This window comes from Arvicanthis niloticus, chromosome 1 (assembly GCF_011762505.2).
Source record: "Arvicanthis niloticus isolate mArvNil1 chromosome 1, mArvNil1.pat.X, whole genome shotgun sequence".
Taxonomy (NCBI): Eukaryota; Metazoa; Chordata; class Mammalia; order Rodentia; family Muridae; genus Arvicanthis; species Arvicanthis niloticus.
Genome location: NC_047658.1, coordinates 4,441,150 through 4,464,939, shown reverse-complemented (window position 1 = coordinate 4,464,939; position 23,790 = coordinate 4,441,150). Strand labels below are relative to the sequence as shown.

General features: G+C 50.9%; 2 protein-coding genes across 19 annotated transcripts in view; one reads left to right on the top strand and one right to left on the bottom strand.

Annotated features, from left to right (window-relative positions):
* The window catches only part of Pou2f2 (POU class 2 homeobox 2), an 84,464-nt gene extending 80,525 nt beyond the window's left edge, over positions 1-3,939 (top strand). For 10 of the 17 annotated variants that reach the window (XM_076929765.1, XM_076929769.1, XM_076929760.1 and 7 more), the window contains 4 exons: positions 1,462-1,528; positions 2,655-2,856; positions 2,970-3,043; positions 3,323-3,939. In XM_076929765.1, the coding sequence (XP_076785880.1) occupies positions 1,462-1,528; positions 2,655-2,856; positions 2,970-3,043; positions 3,323-3,648 (669 nt within the window). In that variant the 3' untranslated portion in view covers positions 3,649-3,939. The remainder of the gene's footprint in view (positions 1-1,461; positions 1,529-2,654; positions 2,857-2,969; positions 3,044-3,322) is intronic. The other 7 variants (XM_076929809.1, XM_076929797.1, XM_076929791.1 and 4 more) reach the window with 1 other exon arrangement.
* Positions 3,940-13,287: 9,348 nt separating this feature from the next.
* On the bottom strand, positions 13,288-21,935 carry Znf574 (zinc finger protein 574). 2 transcript variants are annotated; one of them, XM_076929751.1, is made up of 3 exons: positions 20,524-21,935; positions 18,797-19,377; positions 13,288-16,249 (listed from the first exon to the last, which is right to left on the bottom strand). In XM_076929751.1, the coding sequence occupies exon 3, from the start codon at positions 16,227-16,229 to the stop codon at positions 13,527-13,529; it is 2,703 nt and encodes a 900-aa protein (XP_076785866.1). In that variant the 5' UTR covers positions 16,230-16,249; positions 18,797-19,377; positions 20,524-21,935; the 3' UTR covers positions 13,288-13,526. The 2 variants fall into 2 exon arrangements, with proteins under 2 accessions (XP_076785866.1, XP_034377980.1); XM_034522089.3 differs by having other exon boundaries at positions 18,797-21,935.
* Between the last annotated feature and the right edge of the window lie 1,855 nt (positions 21,936-23,790).

Sequence of the window (23,790 nt, the reverse complement as noted above, 5' to 3'; positions counted from 1 at the left end):
CAAGACACGGTTTCTTTGTGTAGCCTTGACTGTCCTAGAATTATTATTATTTTTTTGAGACATGGTTTCTTTGTGTAGCTCTGACTGTCCTGGAACTCACTCTGTAGACCAGGCTACCCTGGTCACACAGAGATCTGCCTGCCTCCTCCTCCTCTTCCTCCTCCTCTTCTTCTTGAGTCAAGGTTGACTGGAATGTACTAGGCAGCACAGCTCCAAGTTGTGTTCCTCCTTCCTCAGCCTCCCGAGTGCTGGGACAAAAGGCATGCGTCACCATCACCTAGAGGATACCTCAATTTTACCAAGAATTTAAATCATGGGTTTTTGAACTGTGGAGAGATGCTGTCGGTCTTTACGGTTTCTAAGCAGAGTGATTTTGTCTCAGGGCTTGCCAGTGGTTATCTTCTGTGAGAAGAGGCTTTGAACCCCTGATCCTCCTGCTTCTCCCTCCTGAGTGCCCAAACTTCATTTTTTTTGAAGATTTATTTATTTTATGTATATATATTCATATATACATAAAATACAGTGTATATACACTGTAGCTGTCTTCAGACACACCATAAGAGGGTATCAGATCCCATTACAGATGGTTATGAGCCACCATGTGGTTGCTGGGAATTGAACTCAGGACCTTTGGAAGAACAGCCAGTGCTCTTAACCACTGAGCCATCTCTCCAGACCAATTTTTTGTTTTTTATTATTTATTTATTTATTTATTTATTTTTTTGGTTTTTCGAGACAGGGTTTCTCTGTGTAGCCCTGGCTGTCCTGGAACTCACTCTGTAGACCAGGCTGGCCTCCTCGAACTCAGAAATCCGCCTGCCTCTGCCTCCCAAGTGCTGGGATTAAAGGTGTGTGCCACCACAGCCCGGCTAATTTTTTGTTTCTTGAACACAAGATTTCAGCAGGGCAGTGGTGGCACACGCCTTTAATCCCAGCACTTGGGAGGCAGAGGCAGGCGGATTTCTGAGTTTGAGGCCAGCCAGGTCTATAGAGTGAGTTCCAGGACAGCCCGGGTTATACAGAGAAACCATCTTGAATAACAAAAAAAAAAAAAAAAAAAAAAAGATAGAAGACAAGATTTCATGACATGTAGCAAGCAGCCCAGGCTGGATTCTAATTTACTATGTAATCCAGGCTTGCCTGATCCTCTTACAAAGAGAATTCCTTCTAGGAGAGCCAACAGCAGGAGTACATAGAGCAGTTGTCCCGGTACTATCACTGAAGATAGGGTCAGCTCTGCTGGGAAACTAGCCAGACAGGAGAGTGTCAGAGGAGATGTGGGAAACTCTCAGCTTCCTGCAGGTGGCACAGGATCACTGGGGCACACGTGGGGGAGGATGATGAGCCTGTAGCCCTGTCTCCCCACCTTTGGGTGGGGCAATGGGAGTTGGGTGCACAGGGAGCACCTTGGGAGGCTGCCTTGTGGCAGTAGTGTCTTACCCTATTTTCTTCTCTTCCCAGGTCACACCCCAAGGGGGCGCAGGGACCTTACCATTGTCCCAAGCTTCTAGCAGTCTGAGCACAACAGGTTAGGGGCAGGCTGGGAGGGAGACTGGGAGGACACAAGGCATGGCTACAGCCTGAGCTTCTGCCATAGCCCTGGGCAGCTGTGGACCTCAAGGCAGTCCCTCACATTGTCCCCAGAGCAGCCTCTAGTCAGCTCCACAGTTCCCTGTGAGGAAGTGCAAAGGTTGCTGGAAGGCAGCACTCATTGTCCGCTGGCCTCTGTCAGGTGTATGTCCTGTGATGAAGCTTACTTAGTGCACAGAGTTCTGGGGGCTATCTCCAGCCTAGTATTTCTTTAAAGGTTTTATTTGTTTGTTTTTATTTATGAGCTGGGACTGTTTGTTTTGTATCATGAGCATGCAGTGCCCAATATCCACCAGAAGAGGACACTGGATCGCCAGGAAACTGGAGTTGTTGACAATTATGAGCTGCCATGTGGGTGCTGAGACCCAAAAACCCAGGTCCTCTGGAAGAGCAGCCAATTGCTCTTGACGGTTGAGCCACTTCTCCAGCCTGAAAAACAACAACAACAACAAAAAAAAAAAAAAAAAAAAAAAAAACCAGAAAAAAAAAACCAAAGCAAACACTGTATGGCTCCTTTTAGGTTAAGAAATAATGGAGGATTGTAAATTATGAGGAGCTGGAACACACTGGACCAGGTCCTTTATAAACTGTTTGGACTAATTTAATCTTCATACTCAGCTCATGAAATTAGTCCCATTTTCCATGAGGGAACTGAAGGTTAGAGAGGTTGGTGTGTTCACAATGGGACACAGCCAGGACTAGGATCTGGTCCAGCCAACTTGATTCTCAGTGGCCCCTCTCAAGTTACCCGCTCCTGATCATCCAACAGCATAGATGTAGCCTGGACTCATCTCCAGCTCCTGGAGGGAGCCATAGGACCAGGTCTCCTCTGCAAAGCCATTTCTTGTCCACATCAAAATGGTTTGGGGCACTGTGTGCAGACAGACAGTGCCAGTGATTATTTTGACTCATGAGATGGAGACAAGGTTTCTGGGGAGAGGGTTGAGATAGTGTTCCTCCCCTCTGAGTGAGGAGACTATGGGTATACAATAGACATAACCCTGACTTCCTTGATAAGGGACCAGAGGAAGTTGAAGACCCTGTTTTCTGTCTCTCTCTGGCAGTTACTACCTTATCCTCAGCTGTGGGGACGCTCCATCCCAGCCGGACAGCAGGAGGGGGTGGGGGTGGGGGCGGAGCCGCGCCCCCCCTCAATTCCATCCCCTCTGTTACTCCCCCACCCCCGGCCACCACCAACAGCACAAACCCGAGCCCTCAAGGCAGCCACTCGGCTATCGGCTTGTCAGGCCTGAACCCCAGCGCGGGGTAAGTGTGCAGCTGCAAGTGGGAGGTCTCAGCTGCTTACAGGGTGGGGAGATGCACCTCAATTCTGCCATGGGTCCCCCCACCCTGCTAATGCCTCTGCTTTGCTCTTGCAGAAGCACAATGGTGGGGTTGAGCTCTGGGCTGAGTCCAGCTCTCATGAGCAACAACCCTTTGGCCACTATCCAAGGTGCGTGCTGCCTCATGTCACCCCATTGCCACCAGTCCTGCCTTCTCCTGGGCCTCGAGCCCCCCCCCTCCATTGCTGCCCCAGCCATGCCATCCTGCCCCCGCTCACTGCATTGCTTGCCTTTTCATCATCATCTGTCTTCGGGGAAGGTTGAGGGGTCCTGCTTCACGGGAGTCGGTGGTACAGACAGGGAGACGGGGTACTCAGGCAGGGTCCACAGAGGCCAAGGTCGCCCTGGCCTGATGTACCTCCAGCTCCGCCTCTCTTTCTCCTCACCAGCCCTGGCCTCTGGTGGAACCCTGCCCCTTACCAGCCTTGATGGCAGCGGGAACCTGGTGCTGGGGGCAGCCGGTGCGGCCCCAGGGAGCCCCAGCCTAGTAACCTCGCCTCTCTTCTTGAACCACACCGGGCTGCCCCTGCTCAGTGCCCCGCCAGGCGTGGGCCTGGTCTCGGCAGCGGCTGCAGCCGTGGCAGCATCCATCTCCAGCAAGTCTCCTGGTCTCTCCTCATCTTCTTCGTCCTCTTCATCCTCCACCTGCAGTGATGTGGTAGCACAGACCTCTGGAGGCCCAGGGGGACCCGAGGCGGGGTCCAAAGCTGAGTGAGAGCCGACCATGCCTCCCCTCCTACTCCTCTGAGTCCCCTGACCTTGGTCCCCTGCCCAAAAGAGGGTGAGGAGGCTGGTGGGGGATACAGTGGATCCTTGGAGCAGGAGTGATGAAGGAGGAAAAGACCAAAAATCCAACCAAAAAGAAAACAAAAAACAAAAACAAAAAAACCAACCGACAAAAAAGAAAACCAAAAATATTCACAACAGAAACCAGCTGCCCTAAAGGAACCAGAGATGAAAAACAAAGAAATGAACAGAAAAACACCTCCAAACTAATCAAACATCCCCAACCCCAAACCAAACAAACCAAAAACCAGTCTTGAGCCAGATCCTGGAGTGCTCACTGCTATGACACCAAATAAGAACCTTCAGCCAGGAGTGGAGCAGCCTCCAGCAGAGCGGACCTCATGCAGGGAGCCCTGGCTGTGGGGCCACCTCCTAACCTTACCCCACTGGGGGTGGGCAGAGAAGGAACCAGAGAATGTGCCAGCTTGCTGGCCCAGCCCCAGCTCTGGGCCAATGGAGACAGGTACTGCCTGGGGCAGGAGGCCCAGGGCCCAGAGCCACCTACCAAATGGTCTTTTCCAAAGGTAAAAGAGAAAGGACCCGAACAACCTTACACCAAATACTCAATAGCTTCATCCAAAGGATGTACAGAGTTTTTAGCGTTGTGCTCAACAGAATGTGTGTCCCTTCTACATGTTCCCGCTCCCCAGCCCCCACTCTCCCCAACAGGGCAGGGGGTCTCGCTTTAAACTCCTCTCCCGCCACCCACCCCCAGCCTGGGGAGAGTTCAGAGGAAGGCCTGGGAACGGGCTTTTTTGTCCTCTGCTCCTTCCTTTCTCCCTTTGAAGGGTGGGCTAGGCCATTTTTTGCCGAGTTCCAGCTCTCAAAAGCCCCTCCTCAGCCCTGTCACCTTTCTGCTCTGGAATCTACCTCCTCCCCAGTCTGTGGGAAGGTGGTCAGTTCAAGCAAAGGGGGATACGGTGAGGGTATCCAAGTTGTCTTTCTTCCCAGCCTGTCTGTCAGTTTCCCTGAAAAAAAAAAATCATATTCCAGTGCCTATCCGTGGGATCTTCACGTTCTTTGACATTAACCAGAAACCAAAAAGATTAACTCGCCCCGCTCCGCCCACCCTATGCCCCTTATGACACTGGCAGATACCTCTCCCTTTCCCCTTCCCTCTCCACCCTCCAATGCACACACTCACACACCCCAGTGGTGGGCTCCTCCAGATGGCATCTCATCAGGGACCGCAAAGTGGTGGCATCACCATGACCTGTGGTTCCCCATACAAGTGGCTACCACTCCCACGAGACCTCCATGAGTCTTGGCTGGACCCTGTATTTGCCTAACTCTGGACGTATCTCAACAGTGGACACAGGAGATGCTGCTGGGAGCCACCATGCCCTCCTTCTACCATGGAGGCCAACAAAGTTTTGAACCAAAAAAAAAAAAAAAAAACCCAACCAAACAAAAAACACACAAAAAAAACCAACAAAAAACAAAAACAGAAAACCAACCAAACAATAAATTAAAACTAGAAAAAAAAATTTATAGATTATATATATATATAAACATATATATATATATGGGAAAGAAGATGAGGACTCTTCAAGACAAGAATGAGCCGCAAGGTGGAGCCAAGCCCTGCAGGGTGACCCAGGCCTTTGGTTGCCGAGGCGGGTGGAATGATGGATGCTTCTTTCTCTTCACAAATACCTCATGGACATCGTCTTTGGAAAGCTGGAGGGGGGTGAGGCTGGGGCAGGGCCTGTCCCTCAGCCAGGGTGGATGGAAGCGGGTGGGCAGGGCTGAGAGAGGGTGTCAGGGACATGGGTGAAGAGCCCCAAGCTCCCTCCTCGCCAATCAACTGAAAAAGCTTTAAAAGAAAAAAAAAAAAAACAAAAAGAGAAGCAAAAAGAATGGACGAAGGAAAACCAACTGTTGGGTGGTTTGATTCCCTGATTTTTTTATTTGTTTCTGTTCTCTCTCTTTCTCTCTCTCTCTCTCTCTCTCTCTCTCTCTCTCTCTCTCTCTTCCCCTCCTTCTTTGTTCTTCTGTCATCTCTTGACCTCCTTTCTGTATCTCTCCTCAAACCAAAGTGTTGCTGTGAAGGACGCGAGCCATTGAAATCAGAGTGGCCCCTGCCCCTGGGTGGGCAGGGGCACAGGAAGGGGAGAAGCTTGGCAATGGCCTGGCCCCCCCTCCATCCTGGACACTCCAAGGAGAGGCAGCCAGAGCCCCCAGGCCTCAGCGTTCTCTTTTCTTCTGGTCTCCCTTCTCTCACCCAGAACAAAACTGTCAGGCTGGGTTACAGAGGCAGCAGAAACTAACTCTGGGCCTATGCAGGGTCTTGGGTGCCTTGCCCAGCCCTTGGTGGAGTGGCTGCTCCTCCCACCCAGGCACCAATGGGGCACCTCATCCACCCATCCTCGCTGGAATGTAAGCATCTCTACTGAACCGGAACCCCCCGACCCCGCCCTCACCCTACCTCTGAAGTTGTCCATTTTAATTTCCTGGAAAGCGGCTAGTGAGAGGGCCTGGATCCAACCCAAGGGTGCAGAGGGGCCCAAGGGCTCCAAACCTGATGGGAAGACATTTGAACAGAGCAGAATGAAGGAATTACAACCAGAAGAACAAACAGCAAACAACCCTCTGAGAAGACAAGCAGCGTGGAAGGCATGGTGGACATGACTAGGACATAAACTATGATTCTAGACCAAAAATGAAAAGGGAAAAAAAAAAAAGTTAAGAAAAGAAAATCTGGGACTCACCATCACCCAATTTGGCCTGCTTCTTCCTGATCAAGTCCCCACCCTCATGTGGAGGGGTGGGGCAAAGAGAGGAGGAAGCAGGGGCAGGGATGGGGCAGATGCCCTGACATTGGTGGAGGGGACCCCCATGCAGCTGGGGGTGGTGGGGACCCTCCCCATCCAACCCCCAAACTGGGAAATGAAAAACAAGAAAACAAATTCCTGGGAGGGGAAAAGAACCAAACCCCAAGCTTTAACTACAGCTGTGAAACCAAATATCGGGAAGGGCCGGGAGGGTGGGAGGGAGGGGCAGGTGAGCCCCAGGTCTCCCTCCACCCCAGGGCCCTCTCCCCCTGAGGACTCGAGATAAGGCACCAAATACCTCATAGAACTTTAATGTTAAAAAAAAAAAAAGAAAGAAACCAAATATTGTTGGCTGGGGGCCAGCCAGGGCAAGGGGCTGGGGGCTGGGGGGGACCAGGTTTGGTTAGATAGTGGGGGACTGCTGGTCTCTCCCACCCCCCACCTGCCCCTTCCACTCCAGTCACCCCAGTCTCCGACTCCAGGAAACAAAACTATCTCATCGTTTTTATTTTGTGGTCTGTACAGAGCCTGTGTCCGTGTGTCTGTGTGTGAGTTGGAAGGCTAAGGAGCTTTACATGGAGTGGGGAGGGAGACCCCAGGCCAGGCTCTGCGTCAGCTTGAATGTCAAGTGGTGGACCAGGGGCTTGGGCTAGAGGGAGAGGTGAGTGGACCAGGGGGAGAAGAGCTTTGAATTTCTCTTCTCCCAACCCTGACCGCTGCTTAAGGGAAGAACAGAGAGAGGCTGGTCTGCCCTTGATGGCGGGCCTTTTGTGCCAAAAATATATAAATAATGCCAGTAACTAAACCACCTCTCTATTCCCTTCTGGGGGTCAGGGTAGGGACTAGAAGGGGGAGGAAGGGGTTGGGTGTGTGTATAGGAGAGAGAGAGAGGTATGGGGTCTCAAAGCCCCTTTCCCTGGGTTGCTCTAGCCAGGGACTAGTCAAGTCAGGGTTACCTGTTGACCTGGCTTGGTTTCTCTCATCCAGCCCATTCCCAGGGTACATCTCTCTCCCTCTCACCCAGGGTAAGAACTGAGTGAGACAAATGAGCAAGATTGAGACACGCGGGCCCCCACCAATCTCTGAGTGGGAAAGGCAAGTGCGAGAGATAAAGGCCTCCAAGAGAAAAAAAGAAACAAACCAAAGATTTAACCATTTAAAAAAAAAAAAAAAATTAAAAAAAAAAAAAAAAAAAAAAAAAAAAAAAAAAAAAAAAAAAAAACCACAGACAACTCCGCTACCTTTTTATACGTTGGGAAAAAAAAATGAAAAAAAAAAAAAAAAAAAAAAAAAGAATAAAAACTAAAAAAAAAAAAAAGAGAGAGAGACAAAAACAAACAAAAAAACCCCAACAAAACAAAAAAACAAAAAAAAAAAATTAAGAAAAACAACAAAAAAAGAAAACAGAAACAAAAAAACCCACAGAAACTTCAAACTGAGGTTCTTTTGTGCGGTTTAAACTTTGACCTCAGCAGTCTCCAAAGCAAGACGATGATGACAAAGGCGGAAAAAAGAAAAGAAAAAATAATGTATATTTTTAAGTATTTGTCCTTGGTGTTAGCTCCTTCCTAAAAAACAAAAGGAGCAAAGAAAAAAAAAAAATCCAGAAGTGTTGCTGGGACGGAGACAACTACTTACTTTGTCTGTGAACCCCCCCATTCCTCTGCCCCTCCCCCTTCTCTAGCCCTGCTGCCCTTCCCCCAACCTGTCCTCCAAGGCTAGGGGTCAATATTTATTTATTTATGTAATTACAGGGTGACAGTGGCTTCTCCTGAACAGAGGTCCTTTGGATCGTAGCTGGGCAGGGGAGGGGGGCAGGTATCTTTGGGGGAATGGTCTTTTGATCAGCTACCCTGGCTCCTGGTATTAGCCCACCATGGCCACCCTCACCTCCCAAGGCCAAGGCCCTAGGACAGAGTGAGCACTCTACCTTGTAAAGATCTGACTGGCTCCACCCTTTCGGTGTGGCTGTCCTCCACCTACTCACAGGAACGCCCAGGCAGAGACAGGAGTGGGGAGCCGTGGTAAGTAGTGGGCCAGGGTGGGCTCCTGGAGTGACCTGCCTTTTCTCCAGGCCCGTGGAGGTAGCTCCTCCTTTGGTTGTCAGACCCCTGTGTTGGCAGCCCCTCCCCCTCCCCTCCCAGATCCTTCCCTGTCTCTTCTTGTGGTAGCGGGTTAGTGTTTCCGTGTTTTTAACTTCAATCTGCTTGTTCATTGTACAATGTGCTTCTTTTAAGGCCCCCGTTTTTGTAACTTGTGTCATTCATCTGAACCACAAACATCAAAAAATAAAAAACTAAAAACTGTACAGAGAGAAATGATGTCTGGTGTCCCTTGGCCTCCTGTGTCCTGGGAAGTTAAGATCAGGGTGGGGAGGGGATTTTGCTCTGTTAAAATACAGGATCAGGAATGCTTGCATGGCCCTGTAAGCCCAGGACTTGAAAGGCTGAAGCATGAGGGCTGCCGTGAGCACCAAGCTAGTTTGAGCTACATGGTAAGTACAAGGCCAACTTAGGTTTAAGAATATCTTCAAAGATGAGGCTGCAGAGATGGCCCAGTGGTTAAGGACACTGGCTGCTCCTCCCTTCTTGAGTTCAATCCCCGCCCCCCACCCCACCCCCACCCCCCACACACATGGTAGCCCATGAACATCTATCTATAAAGGGATCTGATGCCCTCTGCTGAAATGCAGGTGTACATGCAGACAGGGCATTCCTACATTTAAAAACAAAATATAAAAAACGAATGTCTCGAAACGAACAAGAAAACAATCCAATCCTAACCACACAGTGCTTAGGAGGCCTGAATTAAAAACAAAAAAAAAAACCAAAAAAACAAAAAAAAAAAACATTTTTTTTACATTCAGAAAATTTGGGGGAAATTAGAAATAATTCAAATTCCTGTGTCCAAAACTCTTTTCTGCCATCTTACAATAGACATGGGCTTCAGCTGTTCTCACTGAGAGACTGGGACAATGCCTACCTCACGGGGTTGTGAAACTGAATGGGATGGGTAAATGATTCAGACAGCTGGACACAGTGATGGTCGCCTTTAATCCCAGCACTTAGGAGGAAGCAGCTGGCAGACCTCTATGAGTTTGAGGCCAGCCTCTCCTACATAGAGTTCTGGGGCAGCCAGGGCTACAGTGAGACCCAGCTCACTGTATACATACATACATACATACATACATGGAGAAATAGATGGATGGATAGATGGTACATAGATAATGCTTAGGACAGTTAGCTTTCTAGCATACAGCCTTCAATAAGAACCAAAAAGCCAGGAAACCAGCCAATACTGCCCACGACCTACCCTCAGTGGTCCCCGAAGGGAACTAAAAAGACCTTTAAAATAAGTTGACAATGAGCTAGATGGATAGCTCAGTTAGTGAAGTGCTTGTGTTTGCACTGAAGTACAAGGACCTTAGAGCCCCAGAATTTGTGTGAAAATGGCTGGCATGCTGGTGCCCTTGGAATCCCAGTACTGGGGGGGGGGGGGGGGGGCTAGGAAGGTGGAGAGAGGTGGATGCCTCGGGGTGAGATGGCCAGTCAGTAAAGCATCATTGCTGAACTTCAGGTCAGGACAATGAGAGATCCTGTCTCCAAGTAGGAGTTTCTGAGGATGATAGCTAAGGCTGCTGTCAAGCTTACACACACACACACACACACACACACACACACACACACACGGATACACGCCCAAGAATTCTGGAAGGTTGAGGATTTGAAACAATCTGGGCTACCTAGTGAGGCTTGGCTCAAAAAGGGGAGAGGTCTGAGGGTATGGCTCCGTGGTCTATCACTAGTGAGTGTACAGGGTCATCATGAGATTCAATCCCCAGGGCAAACTCTGAAGTCTGATGAATACAATGTATGCACCTCCTTAGAGGGACATCAACTCAAATCATCCTGCCCTCTTGAACATGTCATTTGCAGTAACAACTTCCACAGGTCACGACTGGGATGACTCCCAGGTGTTACCACTGAGAACTGGAGCTGGCCTTAAAATGTTCTGCAGACACAGAGCCACTGGGCTTTCTTTGTCCTTGTTGTGTCCCGCCTGGCATACAGGTGCTGGGACCTAGGTGATCCAATAGAAAAGAAAGGCCGAAGATTGGAGTAATTAGTGGGAGAGGGCCTTGGACACTTTGAAAAAGTGTGAGGTGCATGGTTTGGGCAAGATTGAAAGGGAATAAAAAGTAAGCTGTGGATGAGAACTCAGGCCCTGGGTTTCATCCCCAGAATCAGTAAAGGAAAAAAAAAACAAAAACAAAACTTTAAGTCAGTAATAATTGAGGAAGAAGGCCATCAGCCTTCAAGGGGCTGCAGTCAGAATCACAGGCTATCCTGTGACACACACTTGAGAGCACTCTGGTTTTGAAGCAAGGAAGCTGGGTGAGATGGCGCAGGCTGGTAATTCCTGCAGAGGCAGCCTGGGCCACACACAAGAACAATTCTTTCTCACAAAGGGAAAGTATTAGGTAAGGCAAGCCTTCCTTAAAAGGGCCCGAGGTCATTTTTGTTAGTGTTGCTTGCACAATACAGGTTCCTGGATTTCCCTGAGGATGTGCTGGCTGGGTGCTATCTCAGGGAGGGGCATCTAACAGCCACTGAGTTTGGGAACTTCTCTGTCCAGTAGATAGGTATTGTTTCTTTAGAGACTATGGCTCAAAAAGCCATCAGTTTTAGCAGGGGTCAGAGCCAATTATGATATATCCCCTGAATCTGTATATTTCTCAGGGGGTTGGTCAACTGTCTTATTAGGTATACGTGTGTGTCTGTGTATACCATGTGTGTGCGCCCAGATACAAGAGGGCATCTGACCTCTCGGAGCTGGAGTTACAGGCAGCTGAAAGCCACCCATGGTTTCTTTGGAACACCTTTTTGGTCAGTTTTTGTTTTGGTTTTTCTTCAAAACAGGGTTTGTACAGTGCTGGTTGTTCTGCAACTTTCTCTGTAGACCAGGTTGGCCTCAAACTCTGAGATGTGCCTGCCTCTGCCTCAGGAGTGCTGGGATTAAAGGCACGTACCGCTACTGCCCAGATTTTTGTTTTTAAGGTTCTAATGAAAGATGGTCATTCCATTGTTGGGGGTTAACCTCTCCTGAAAACACCTTAATATTGTAGCAATCAGCAATCTCATGTTTCCCTCCATTCCTGTCCCTTTACAGTTGCTTTTCATCTGGTTTTGCAAGGATAAAGGATCTTACTGTCCTAATCCTTATTTGAGATGGCTTGTACAGCAGTATAAATCTTCCAAAGGGGAGGCTGGTTCACGAGTGCCCTTTGTTCCTGGGGAGGAGGACCTAGCACCACCCTAAGTGGGAAATGAACTGCATGTGAGAATCATAAGAAACTGCTAGGGCTAGCCAGTGGGTACTTTCAACACTCATCACTGTGTGACCGCAGATGCACGCATGCCTCGGTGCACAGTGCACATGTAGAGAGAGTCAAAGGGCTTTTGGGAGTCAGTTCCAACATGAGCTCTAGGGAATCCAAGGAAGGTCATAAGCTTTGTGTGGCAAGACCCTATTGCCAGGTTGTATCAGGTGTTTGCCTTTTGAAAATTAAGGACATAAATAAAAAGCATGAGGCTTGGTCTGGGACCTTACTGTCTGTGTAGCCTCATCACCTCATCTGAGCAAACATATCTAGCCACAGGGTAATAAGCATGCTCAGTCTAAGGTCTTCTCTGACCCTAAGTCCTTTTTATCTTTCAAGCTGTGTTTTAGGTAAGGGAATTCTTTCCAGTAGAATTCCAGGCACTGAAGTACTGGGGCAGGAGGGGCTTCAGAGGCGAGGCAAGGCAAATACACACCCTCATCGGGCCACTCCCACTTTCTTGCTGGGAAAGACCATGGAACAGGCAGCATGGAATATGGATGCTTAAACCAAATGAAACCAGATTACAAGCTCTGCCTTGGGCTGAACTGTCACCAAGTCACATGCCAGAGGCCTCTTCTGTATGGTTAAGTTCCAATGTTACTCAAAATAACCCAAGAGAACAGGCCTGCCATCCTAACTACTCAAGAGGTTGCGGCAGGAGGATCGCCAAGCTCAAAACCTGCTTAAGGATATAGTGAGTCTGAGACCTGGGTAATCAGCAAATCTGACCTCAAAATTAAAGAGACTGGAACACAGCTTTGTGGTCGTGAGCTTGCAAATATGTAGTTCTTGGGGTGTGTATATGTGGGACAGGGTGGAAGGGAATACTCAAAATATACTAGACAACCGCCAAACACTGACCAGCCAACCCATCACTTTCCTCCTACAATAAGTATCTATCGGCTGAGATACAGCTTGGTATGGAGTGGAGGGGTGGGGGGACATGACAAGGCACTTCTTACTAGCCCCCAATATTCAAATTCAGCTACTAGGCAGAGTCCCCAGGGGTTCCCCTCTGCCATTGTTCCCCATGTCTGACATAAGTCTGTCCTCAGGAACTGCTGCAGATGTGACCCACATCAGGCTGGAAATGGAGGGCCAGGCTGAGAAGAGCACTTGTTTCTCTACATGTTTGCATGCCCCACCCCAGCCCCAAAGCCACAGAATGCTTCAAGATTTTTCTTCATGCTTTGGGGACCTCTAGTGGCAAAACACACTGCCTTCATCTGCTACAAGGGGCTGGTTTCCAAGATCCATGCCGCAGACTCAGGCTGCCTCTCTTCAATCCAACAAACTACACTACTTGGCAAGTTCTATCTGGGGGGCTAGGAATGTAGCCAGAAGTCAGATCTATTGCCTGGCCTCATGATCTTCCAAATCTACCTTACATAGTTAGGCCTGACAAAGAGCATAAATGTCCCACTCAGTCTTTATTAATAGACTGCTTCATTTGGAGACCACCAAACAGGTAGAAGGTGGGGAGGGGTCCTTTACATATCAAGGACTCCAGAGCAACCCCCTCAAAAAAAATTACAGAATACATAAAGTGGTGGAGAGGAGAGGGTACAATATGTACACAGGTTTTAAGGGGCTGTTGGAGGGCCTTCAGTATCAGGGCTTGGTGATACTGAAGAGAAAAATGGGGGCCAGCTAGCCACTGATCTGGACCCCATCAGCCTCAGCTAGAGGGTAGATCTCAATGGCCTCCACAAGGGGCAGAGCCTCCACTGCAGTTTCCATCACAGCCAGGCCCACAGCAGCCTCTGCCTCTGCCAGCTGCTGCCGTACTGCTGCCTGATGTTGCTGCTGGTGAGTCTTGCGGTGCTTCCAGAGATTGGAGAAGGAGCGGTAGCTCTTGCCACAGTCAGGGCAAGAGTAGGGCCGTTCACCCGTGTGGATACGGCGATGTTCTGCCAGGCGCATGGAGATGGCAAAGGCCTTGCCACACACTTCACAAGCAAAGGGCCGCTCGCCTGTGTGTAAGCGCCTGTGGTCTTTCAGATGGGTACTCTGGCGAAAGGCCTTGCCACAGTCTGGACACGGGTATGGCCGCTCCCCTGTGTGGATGCGCCGATGGACCTGCAGTGATGTCTCTGTGCTGAAGAGCTTCTTGCACTCACTACATTCCAGACCCCGACGACGGGCAGGGGCTGCAGGGGCAGCAGAGGTTGTACCACCAAGGGCTGTTGGGGAGGGAGCAACTGATGTTCGAGTGGCCCTTGAGGCCCGGGGAGCTGGGGGCTCCTTGGCTAAGACCTCTCCAGGACCTGCAGCAGCATGGGCAGCTTCATGTGCCTGCAGGCGGGCAGCAGAGCCCACTTTCTTGCCACAGGTCCCACACTCAAAGCGCCGTGGGGCCTGGGTAGCAGCAGCTGCACAGCGATGCTCACGAAGCCGCAGTGATGAGGGGAAGGCAGCCCCACAGGATGAGCAGCGGTGGGGCTGTCGCCCAGCATGGATCACAAGCTGGTGGACCTCTAGCAGGCGTCGCAGCAAGAAGGAGCGGGGGCACTCGCGACATTTGTAGGGGTACTCCCCTGTGTGGTGGTAGCGGTGCATGAGCAGGCGATAAGGGCGGTGAAAACGCACTCCACACTCCTGGCAGCGGTAGGGGAAATGCTGGGCATGTACCAGGCGATGCTGTCGCAGAGTGGAGCTCTGAGTGAAAGCCTTGCCACAGTCCCCACAGCGGTAGGGCCGCTCCCCTGTGTGTGTAAGCCGGTGGCGAGCCAGATTGGCTGGTGAGTTGAAAGGCTTAGAGCAGTCAGGGCAGGGGAAGGGCCGCTCCCCAGTGTGTGTGCGCAGATGGTTCCGCACATGAGACTTCTTCTTGAACATCTTGCCACAAATGCTGCACTTATGGCGCCGCTCCAGCCTGTGCACAAAACGCTGGTGCCGGGTCAGCTGCAATGCCTTACCAAACTCACGGCTACACAAGAGGCAGCGGTAAGTGCCTGGAGCTGCAGGCTCGGCCGAACTCTCCTCAGATACGGGGAGCTCTGGGGCCTCCAGCTCTCCCGTCTCTGCAGGGACTGGCTCAGGAAAGCTAATAGCAGGCTCCTCTGGTGGAACTGGTGTTGTGGGCAAAGGGACACCTCCTGCTCCGTGGGTACGCCGGTGATAAAGGAACTTGGTGAGGTTAACAAAGGTCTTCCCACAGGGACACGAATGCAGAGGATTCGGGGTATGGGCTCGCCGGTGGGCCAGGAGGAGGGCTTCAGTGCCAAAGGCCAGGCCACAGTCTACACACAGAAAGTGAGACTCACTGCTATGGTCACCAAGGTGCTGGTCCAGACTAGAAGGGCTGGGGAAGACACGACTGCATAGGGGACACTTAAAAACACCCTCCCGGTGACTCCGAAGGTGCTGCTGTAGCTGGTGGGGTGAGAGAAAGAGCTGGTCACAGGCTGAGCAAAACAGTTCCTGGGTGGCTGCCCCACCTGACTCTCCACTGTTGTTCCTTCGGGGCTTCCGCCCTCGGCGGTCTCGCCCAATGGCCTCCCCGTTGCGCAGCTCATTCCGCAGCTCATAACTGTGATCAGAGGCTGGCAGGGGGTCAGGCTGAGACACTGCTGCCTCAGTAGGTGAGGGGACCAGGGTTTCCTGCTGTGTGGCAGGCCCCTCAGCCTCTGGGACAGGAGCAGAGAAATGGGTGGCCTGGTGCTCCAGGAAGTCAGCGGGCATCTGGAAGAGCTGTGAGCACTCAGAGCACTTGTAGAGGAGCAGCTCCACTTCTGTCACCATCTCGGTGGTGGCAGCTACAGACGGAACAGCTGCCCCCTCCCCACCCTCTTCTGCTTTTCGGTATGAATGTTCCACAGCCACTCGGGCCTGGCCCACAGGGGGGCCCAAGACAACTGGGGACCCCAAGACAACAGGGGCAGGAGCCTTGTTGGGCGTGGCCCTGAGATGTGTCTGGCGATGGCTCAGCCACATTTCTTGGCTAGCGAACAGAGCCTTACAGTCCACACACTCATAGTGGATGGTGCTGGAGCTCAAAGGGGGCACCTTGGGTGGTGGCTCAGCTGGCACTGCCTCCTGGGGTGCCATCATCTTCAGGTGTAGCTCCTGGTGCTCCAAGAGCTGGCTGGGTGACAGGAGCAGTTGCCCACACTCGAGACACTGGTACTGGCTCTCCTGTATGAGGGTCTGATATAGGCCAGTGCCTGAAGCTGCCTCTGTGGCCACTGTGACTCCAGGATCAGCCACGCCCACCAGCTCAAAGTGCTGCTGGGGCACGTGGGAGTTCTGGTGCACAAGCACCTCCTCCAAGGATCCATAGAGCTGGTTGCACTCAGAGCAGACATAACGGTGCTCAATATACAGGACTGTCTCTTCGCTCTCCTCAGTCATGGCAGCAGCAAGGCCCTGGGCTGAGAGAAGGGAAGGTAGGAACATATCAGTCCTCCAGGGCAGGTCTATTCCTTTATCACTGCTACCTTCTAATACCTCAGGTATCTTCTTTCTTCCAATTGCTTGATTACATTTCTCTGCTCCAATGCACTCCCTAATAATCCTCCTTTCCTGGACATAGGAACGGCCAACATGAATCCCTCCAATGGACTCTTCCCGGGACTCTGCCCGTATCTCCCAGCTCATAGTTAACTCGCACTGAGCTCTACCCAGCAGATCCCAGGACCTGCCTAACCCTCTCCATTGCCCATGCCTCAAAACCGGCTCCCAGGCCCTGTGCATCACACAGGGACCCACCACCTTCCAACGCTTTCCTCTGACTCCTCACCATGCACTGCACAGGACAGGATTCCTTTGCCAAGCTACTCAAAGAATCCTCAAACACTCTCATGGACTGTCCCTCCAAGCTGACATAGACTACATAGACTCTGCCTTCTCACTGGGTCACAAACTTTTCACACTCAGACCACTCAAACTGGTGTCCAAGTCAACTGGTGGCACTGGTGGTCTGAGCCCTCCTCTTGCCACCAACTTCTGCTAACCACCAGTGCCTAGGCTCCTCACATCAAGTTACCCAGCCACCAAATTTTCTCTCACCGGTCTAACCCATCTCCATACTTTCCTACCTTAACCACTTCCTGACACTCAGACTCTTAAAACTGGTTCAAATTAAGCATATTGAGACCTTCTCAGCTGGGCAGTTCATGCGGGTTTTTTTTTTTTTTTTTTTTTTTTTGGGAGATAGGGTTTCTCTGTGTAGCCCTGGCTATCCTGTAAGTCACTCTGTAGACCAGGCTGGCCTCGAACTCAGATATCTGCCTGCCTCTGCCTCCCAAGTGCTGGGATTAAAGGCGTCTGCCACCACCGCACAGCTCAGTTCATGCTTTTAATCCCAGCCCTCTAGGGCAGAGTCAGGCAGATCTCTATGAGTTCAAGGCCAGCCTGGTCTACAGAATGAGTTCTGGAACAGCCAGGGCCACACAGAGAAACCCTATCTTTCTTTCTTTTTTTTTTTTTTTTTTGATTTTTGATTTTATTTTTTGAAAAATCAAAAAAGGAAAAAGACCTACCATTATCATTACCATTATCATTAGATGTACCTGGAAGGTACATCTCCACCAAAGCCTAACTGTTCAGTCAGATGATTCCCACCCTTCTGACATACCCCTAGAGTATTCAATCACCTTTTCTCTCCAAGGCAAAGTGTGCTGTGCTAATGCCCCGAGCGTCCACCCTGTCATCTATTCACACTGACTTAACCCCTTTCTTAAGGTTACTGGAACTCACCTAGGAATGCCTATATGCCCCCTCCCCAACCAACACTACCCTTTTTTTTGCATAAAGGTCCACCCTTATGCAACTTTAATTAACTCAGCTGAGAACCCCCCTTCAGAATATCAACCTAAACCTTTTTTTCTCTGAGAAAAGACCTAAATTCACCCTAACCCTCTCCAGGAACTTTCAGATCCTGGATCTGGAACGGAATTTCTCCTCTTTTGTAATCTTGTCCAGGAAAAGCCAGCCTATCCTTCATAATGGCTTAACCTTTTACCTAACTCAGAGTTTCCAATGTCTGTCACTTAGAAGCCCCACCTGTACTCAAACCCTGCAAAAAGAGGCCCTCTTCATACTTAATCCGCCTGCCTCTGCCTCCCGAGTGCTGGGATTAAAGGCGTGCGCCACCACCGCCTGGCTGGCCCTCTTCATACTTAATCCTTCTCATCAGCATAAAACTATGGGGATTCCCAGACCCCCAAAGTTATCAGTATGGTACATCCCCAAAATTCCTAGACTACTCTCTGTAGCACTCTCACTACACCTAAAATTGCCCAAATAGTCACTTTGGCCTACTTTCCTGTATCTAAAACAAAACAATCCCTCCCTTTAGTTCAACCTATAGAAACCCCTAGGAATATGAAGACCGCTGTCAACACTTTCCAGGGTAGTCCAACCCCCACTTTCATGCGTTTTTCCGCCTTCCATGTCAGCATTACTCCGTTTTCCACACCTGATCTGTCCCTTCGCTCTAAAGATACCTCAAAAGCCTCTTCTCTGCCTCAGTTCTTTCCAGTCAGAAATCGATTTTCCTCCCTGCATTAATTACCTCTTTCCTCCGGCCAGCTCCCCACCCGGGCACCCAAGAGTCCTCTAACCGTCCCCTTTCGATTCTGGTCCCACCCCAGCGCACCCACCCGTGGCCCCGACACCCCATGCAACCTGAGAGCCCTCCGGCGAGGCAGCTCTGGGACCTCCCCTTCCCGCCAAGGTCGCCCCTCGACCTGCAGCCCGAGCCTGCCCCTCCTCACTCAGCCTCGCACTCGACTCCAGTCCCCTTATCCCACCCACCACCCCGGCATGGCCCCCGCCCGGCCCGCGCGCCCGGCGGCCAACGGCCGCTCTGCTCTCCGCACCCAGGGCGCGATCCTTCAGGCCTTTAGCATGCAGGCCGAATGACGCGGGCAAGCCGCCGGGTGGGGCCGGACCTCCGCGCTCCCACGGGAACTCACCCGCCTTAGCCGTCTCGCCGGCCCCAGGCCGGGCCACGGGCTGCAGGTCCCTTTGCACCGCCACTCTAGCGCCGCGTCCTCTCTAGCGCCCGTCGTCTCGCCTGCTCCGCAGCCTCGCTCTCACCTCAGGCCACCCTCGACAACGCTCCTCCCACCTTCCGCCTGTGCCGCTGTGCAGATTGCACAATTCGCCCAATCATCGGCTGTCTGCCCCTGTCATTAGACCAATCGACGCTCAAGTTTCTGAAGCCTCGACCAATAGTGCGAAGGGGCGGGATCACGCGGCGCCCAGCCAATCCTTTAGCAGTATTCCCTCACTGGTCGGCCTCCAGGTGGATAGCACCCGCCTCTTTTAGCCTCCCTGGAGGTTCTTCCTCTTCCACCTCTTCTTGGACTCCGCCTTTGATGGCTCGAAAGGGCAACGCTGAGCGGAGAGCGGCGCGATGACGTCCGGAGGCGGGACGAAGTTGTAGGCGCCATCTTGGGGGCGCCTGGCGAGCGTCGGCGTAGGGGGTTTGGACAGTGTGGGATGTAGAGACTCGCGATGTCCTGCAGGCCGGCGAATTGCAGTCCAAGAACTCCTGAGGGCCAGTGGCAAAAAAAAAAAAAAAAAAAAAAAAAAAGAAAGAAACACCACTCGGCGTGAATGGGAGAGGAAACCAAGCAGCAGTCACACAGAGTGAAAGGAACAAAACAAGGCTTAAGACTTTTTTCTATTAAGATGATGAAAGGGGAGATTGAGGAAGAGTAGGATGAAAATAAGATGTTAGCAGAGGAAGTTTAGAGGAAGACGACAACTTAAAGTACGTGACAGGAAGTGGGAAATGAAAGGAAAAAGGAAGAGCTCCATTAGTAAGGTCCTTTGGAAGAAGCTAAGAGTGTGGGGTGAAGGTCCAGAAGAAGAAAGTTAATCTGTAGTGGGTCGAGTCAGTTGTTTTGTTTGAGACACGGTCCCGCCAATGTGAACTGGCTGGCCTCACAGGGATCGGCCTGACTCTGCCTCTCCTGTTTTAAAGGTATCTTTCTCGGGTGACTGCCCTTCCACACAGTTGAGGGCCCCTAGGCATGGGAAAGACTCCATGGAAACACATGAAGTTCCAGGCCAGCCAGGGTTTTGAGAGACCCTGGCTTCAGAAAGCAAACAGATAAACGAAAATAAAGTGGAGAGGCAGGAAGATGGTTCAGCTCCTAAAGCCACAAGCTAAGCCTGATCTGGAGTTTCTTCGACTCTGGGATCCACAAGGTAGAAGGAGAGAACTGACTCTCGAAAATACAGGGGCCTGGCAGTGGTGGCACACGCCTTTAATCCCAGCACTTGGGAGGCAGAGGCCAGCCTGGTCTACAGAGTAAGTTCCAGGACAGCCAGAGCTATACAGAGAAACAATGTCTGGGTGGGTGGGGAGAAAAGAAAAGAAAATACAGTTTTGCTTTGGGAGCAAGTTGTCTAGCACTGTTAGACATATTTTCAGAGGAACTTGGATTGCAAACCATGAGGACCTGAGTTTGGATCCTCAGCACCCACGTGAAATAAGTCCATGGTGCTTCTGTTATAGCATTCAGGTGGTGGGGAACTACAGACGCTGGAGCTTGCTGTCTAGTCAACCTAGCTGAGCTCCAGGCTCATTGAGAGACCTTGTCTCAACAATAATGTGGAGGCTGCTGTTTTCTAGAGTTAAAAGGCCAGTCGGAACTACACAGTGCGTTCAAGACCAGCCAGGGTTACATACCCCATCTTCAAAAAACAGTAGAGAGCCAGTGAGATGGTTCAACTTGTGAAGGCACTTGCAAAGCCTCATGCTGTTTTGTCCCTGGGGTTCACAAGGTACAAGGAGAGAACTAACTCTTGAAAGTTCTCTTAGCTGGGAGGTGGTGGCGCACGCCTTTAATCCCAGCACTTGGGAGGCAGAGACAGGCGGATTTCTGAGTTTGAGGCCAGCCTGGTCTACAGAGTGAGTTCCAGGACAGCCGGGGCTACACAGAGAGACCCTGTCTCGAAAAACCAAAAATAAATAAATAAAAGTAAAATAAAAAATAAATAAAATGAAAGAAAGAAAGTTGTTCTCTGACTTCTGCTCATACCAGGATGTGCACGTACTCAAACATATATACACATCTGAATATAATATTGTGGCGAGTGACTGAGTGACTGAAGATGTCCAGTATCTATATTTGGACTCCACACAAATACACCACACAGAATACAAAGTGTTCTGGAAGCTCCTTTTTGAAGCCAAGGTTAAGGGAGTTATCAGGGTGCATCTGGTCAAACTGTCCCTCATTTTCCCAACTGAAGTCCCCAAAACCTATGAGGGGTTTGAACACAGAACCACAGGTAGGTCTTACTCTCCAGTTGCCACCATTTGTGTGTCCCCCTTTTGATGTCTAACTGGGTGTTCTAACTTCTCACTAGACTCCCTAGCAAGTCCACCTACATGTTCTAACCAGACTGCTTAGCCTGTATTCTGGCCCTGGCACTTCCTAGCTGTGACTTTGGGTAAAAACAACTCCACTCTGTCTCAGTTTGTTTATCTCTGAAAAAGGATGGTAACTTTGTCCCAGGGTTGTGAGACACTAAGTAAATACTGCTATATAGAAATTAATTTTTGAGACAGTGTCTCTGTGTAAACCTGGTTGCCCTGAAACTCTGTGTAGTCCAGGCTGGCCTCAAGAGATTCCCCTGCTTCTGTCCACCTGCTGGGACTAAAGGTGTGTATCACTACACTTGGCTCAAGGATTTATTTTTAGTACCTGATTAGTATCTCACAGTGCCTAGTGGTAGCTGACATCTGAGTGTGTTATGTGACAATAGGAGTTCTACCCAGTGCTGTCCATGCATTGTTTAATTCTACCAATCCTTTTAGAGACAAACAGTTACCATGAGGTGCTAAGAAACAAGCCCAGAATGTCCAAGTCCCGACGGCGAAAGAAGAAAGTCATCATTCTATCCCAGGAGATGATTCCCTAGGTCTAAACTCAGTTCCCTGGTGGGTGGATTGTTTGGGGTCATAGAGTGAATGGTTAACTTCAAGAAGAGCAAAGCAAAGAATGGGGTAAGGGGTAGAGTGAGGCAGGAGACAGCAGACATTTTTGTTTTGTTTTGTTTTTTTCAAGACAGGGTTTCTCTGTATAACCCTGGCTGTCTTGGAACTCACTCTGTAGAACAGGCTGGCCTCAAACTCAGAAATCCCCCTGCCTCTGCCTCCCAAGTGCTGGGATTAAAGGAGTGTGCCACCACTGCCTGGCAGCAGATTTTTTAAAATGAAAGATTAAAGTAAGTAAAGCAGTTGGTGAGAGGTAGTGAGCTCTAAGGTCTGGGCCTAGCTGTTTGCTAGTGTAGTGTGGGTTTGCCCTTGGGGTGAAGTCACCTGTGTAGGAGCCAAAGTGCACACCACGCTGAGCTTTTGGCAGGCTCTGGGCTCTCGGGTAGTGTTTTGTTCCTGTTAAGGCCTCCTTTTCCCTCTTCTCAGGCTCCTCTCTGTAAAACTGCTTGGGCCGCTAACTTTATTTGGGCTGGTAGGTTCTTTTGCTGCACAGGAGACCTGTTCAGGTCAGACATTGTGCGGTGGTAGCACTGGACTGGGCCTTTTGGACAGATTATATCCAGAGAGGGTGGATGATGCCATCCCTGGATCAGCAAAGATACAGAGGCAGGCATGAAGTACTGGCCTCAGGCTTGGCTAGAGCTGAGTGTGGGGTGTTAAGGAGACTGTAGATGTTAACCCTAGAAGGATAAAGAGGCATTTACAATATTGGTGGTCCTATAGGATCAGATGTATTATGTCACATGTTGTTGGGCATGTACCACAAAGTCAGAGCTCACCAAGCCAGACCTGCTATACTCTGAGTTGCCACGTGCCAACTGTGTGTGCGAGGCATGTGGTCACATGTGCTGGGGGCTGCACGTGAGAGTGTCAGTGTCTCCTCCCCATCACGAGCATGGGGGTGGTGGTGAGTCACGGGCTCAGCCTTCAGCGCCAACTGTCATGTTCCTTCCCCCCAAATTTCACCCCCCCCCCAACACACACACCCAGCCCTGCACCACCCACCCCCACTTGAAGATCTGTGTCGATTCTGTTCCATCCCCCTGCCCTTCTGGGCTTCCTCGGGGAGACAGCAATATTCCTTAAGAGAGAGGGTTTCTCTCAGCTCTGCCATTTTGTCACCCCTTCCCACTGCCTCACTGCTCAGGTGACTAGAAGATGAGGGCCTCTTCTAGCTTCCTACTCATCTCCATGGGTCCCCAGGAGTTCTCTGTGCACAATGAAGGATTCTCCTCCTCCTCCCTCAACTTCAGCCTGTTTCCAGAGGCTTTTCTGTTCAATTTCCACCAGCTTGCCATGCCTGCCTCAGTGGACCTCTTGTGTCTATGAACCACATGATTGTCTCTGTAGGTCTCCTGTACCCATGGGACTGTCTGATCAGAAGACCTCTCCTTGCTTTCTGGGCCCTGTATACTTCCTGGCTGCCCCTCTGTGTAGGGCTCCCTATTCTGAGGAGTCTTTCTGTGTCTTCCCCTCTGTCTCTGGCCTCTCCCACCTTCAGACACCTCTGTGTCCCATATGCTGTGTTCCTGTCCTCATGTGGCTTGCTTTTCCCAGTCCTTGGCCTTGTGGAGTTTGTGGACCTTAGCCCACCGCTCTAGGGTCTTGATGGCTGTCTTTCTGTTTCTCTGCATTTTTCTCCAGCTCTGTAGTCCTCTCTCCCCATCTCTAGGCCCTTCTGTCAGTTCTTCCCACCAAGGCCTCTCAGCTCTATGGGCTCCAGAACCCTGGGCTGCCTGGGCAGGGCGGTGGCATGGTGTGGTTGGAGGGGGTGGCCCCGGGGGTGGGCCCTTCATCCAATGCAGCTCGCTCTTCTCATCAGCATTCTCCTCGCAGGGCCCCCCAGCCCCGACCAATACGATCTCCCCCTCCTCTGCTCCCCTCCCTCCTTGCTCCCTGCCCGCTTCTCTCCCTCCCTCCCTCCTGCCCGCCCTCCTCCCTGTCTCCCTCCCT

Excerpts from the sequence above, each read along its gene's own strand:
- Znf574 (XM_034522089.3), bottom strand. The coding sequence starts at position 16,229 with ATGACTGAGGAGAGCGAAGAGACAGTCCTGTATATTGAGCACCGTTAT.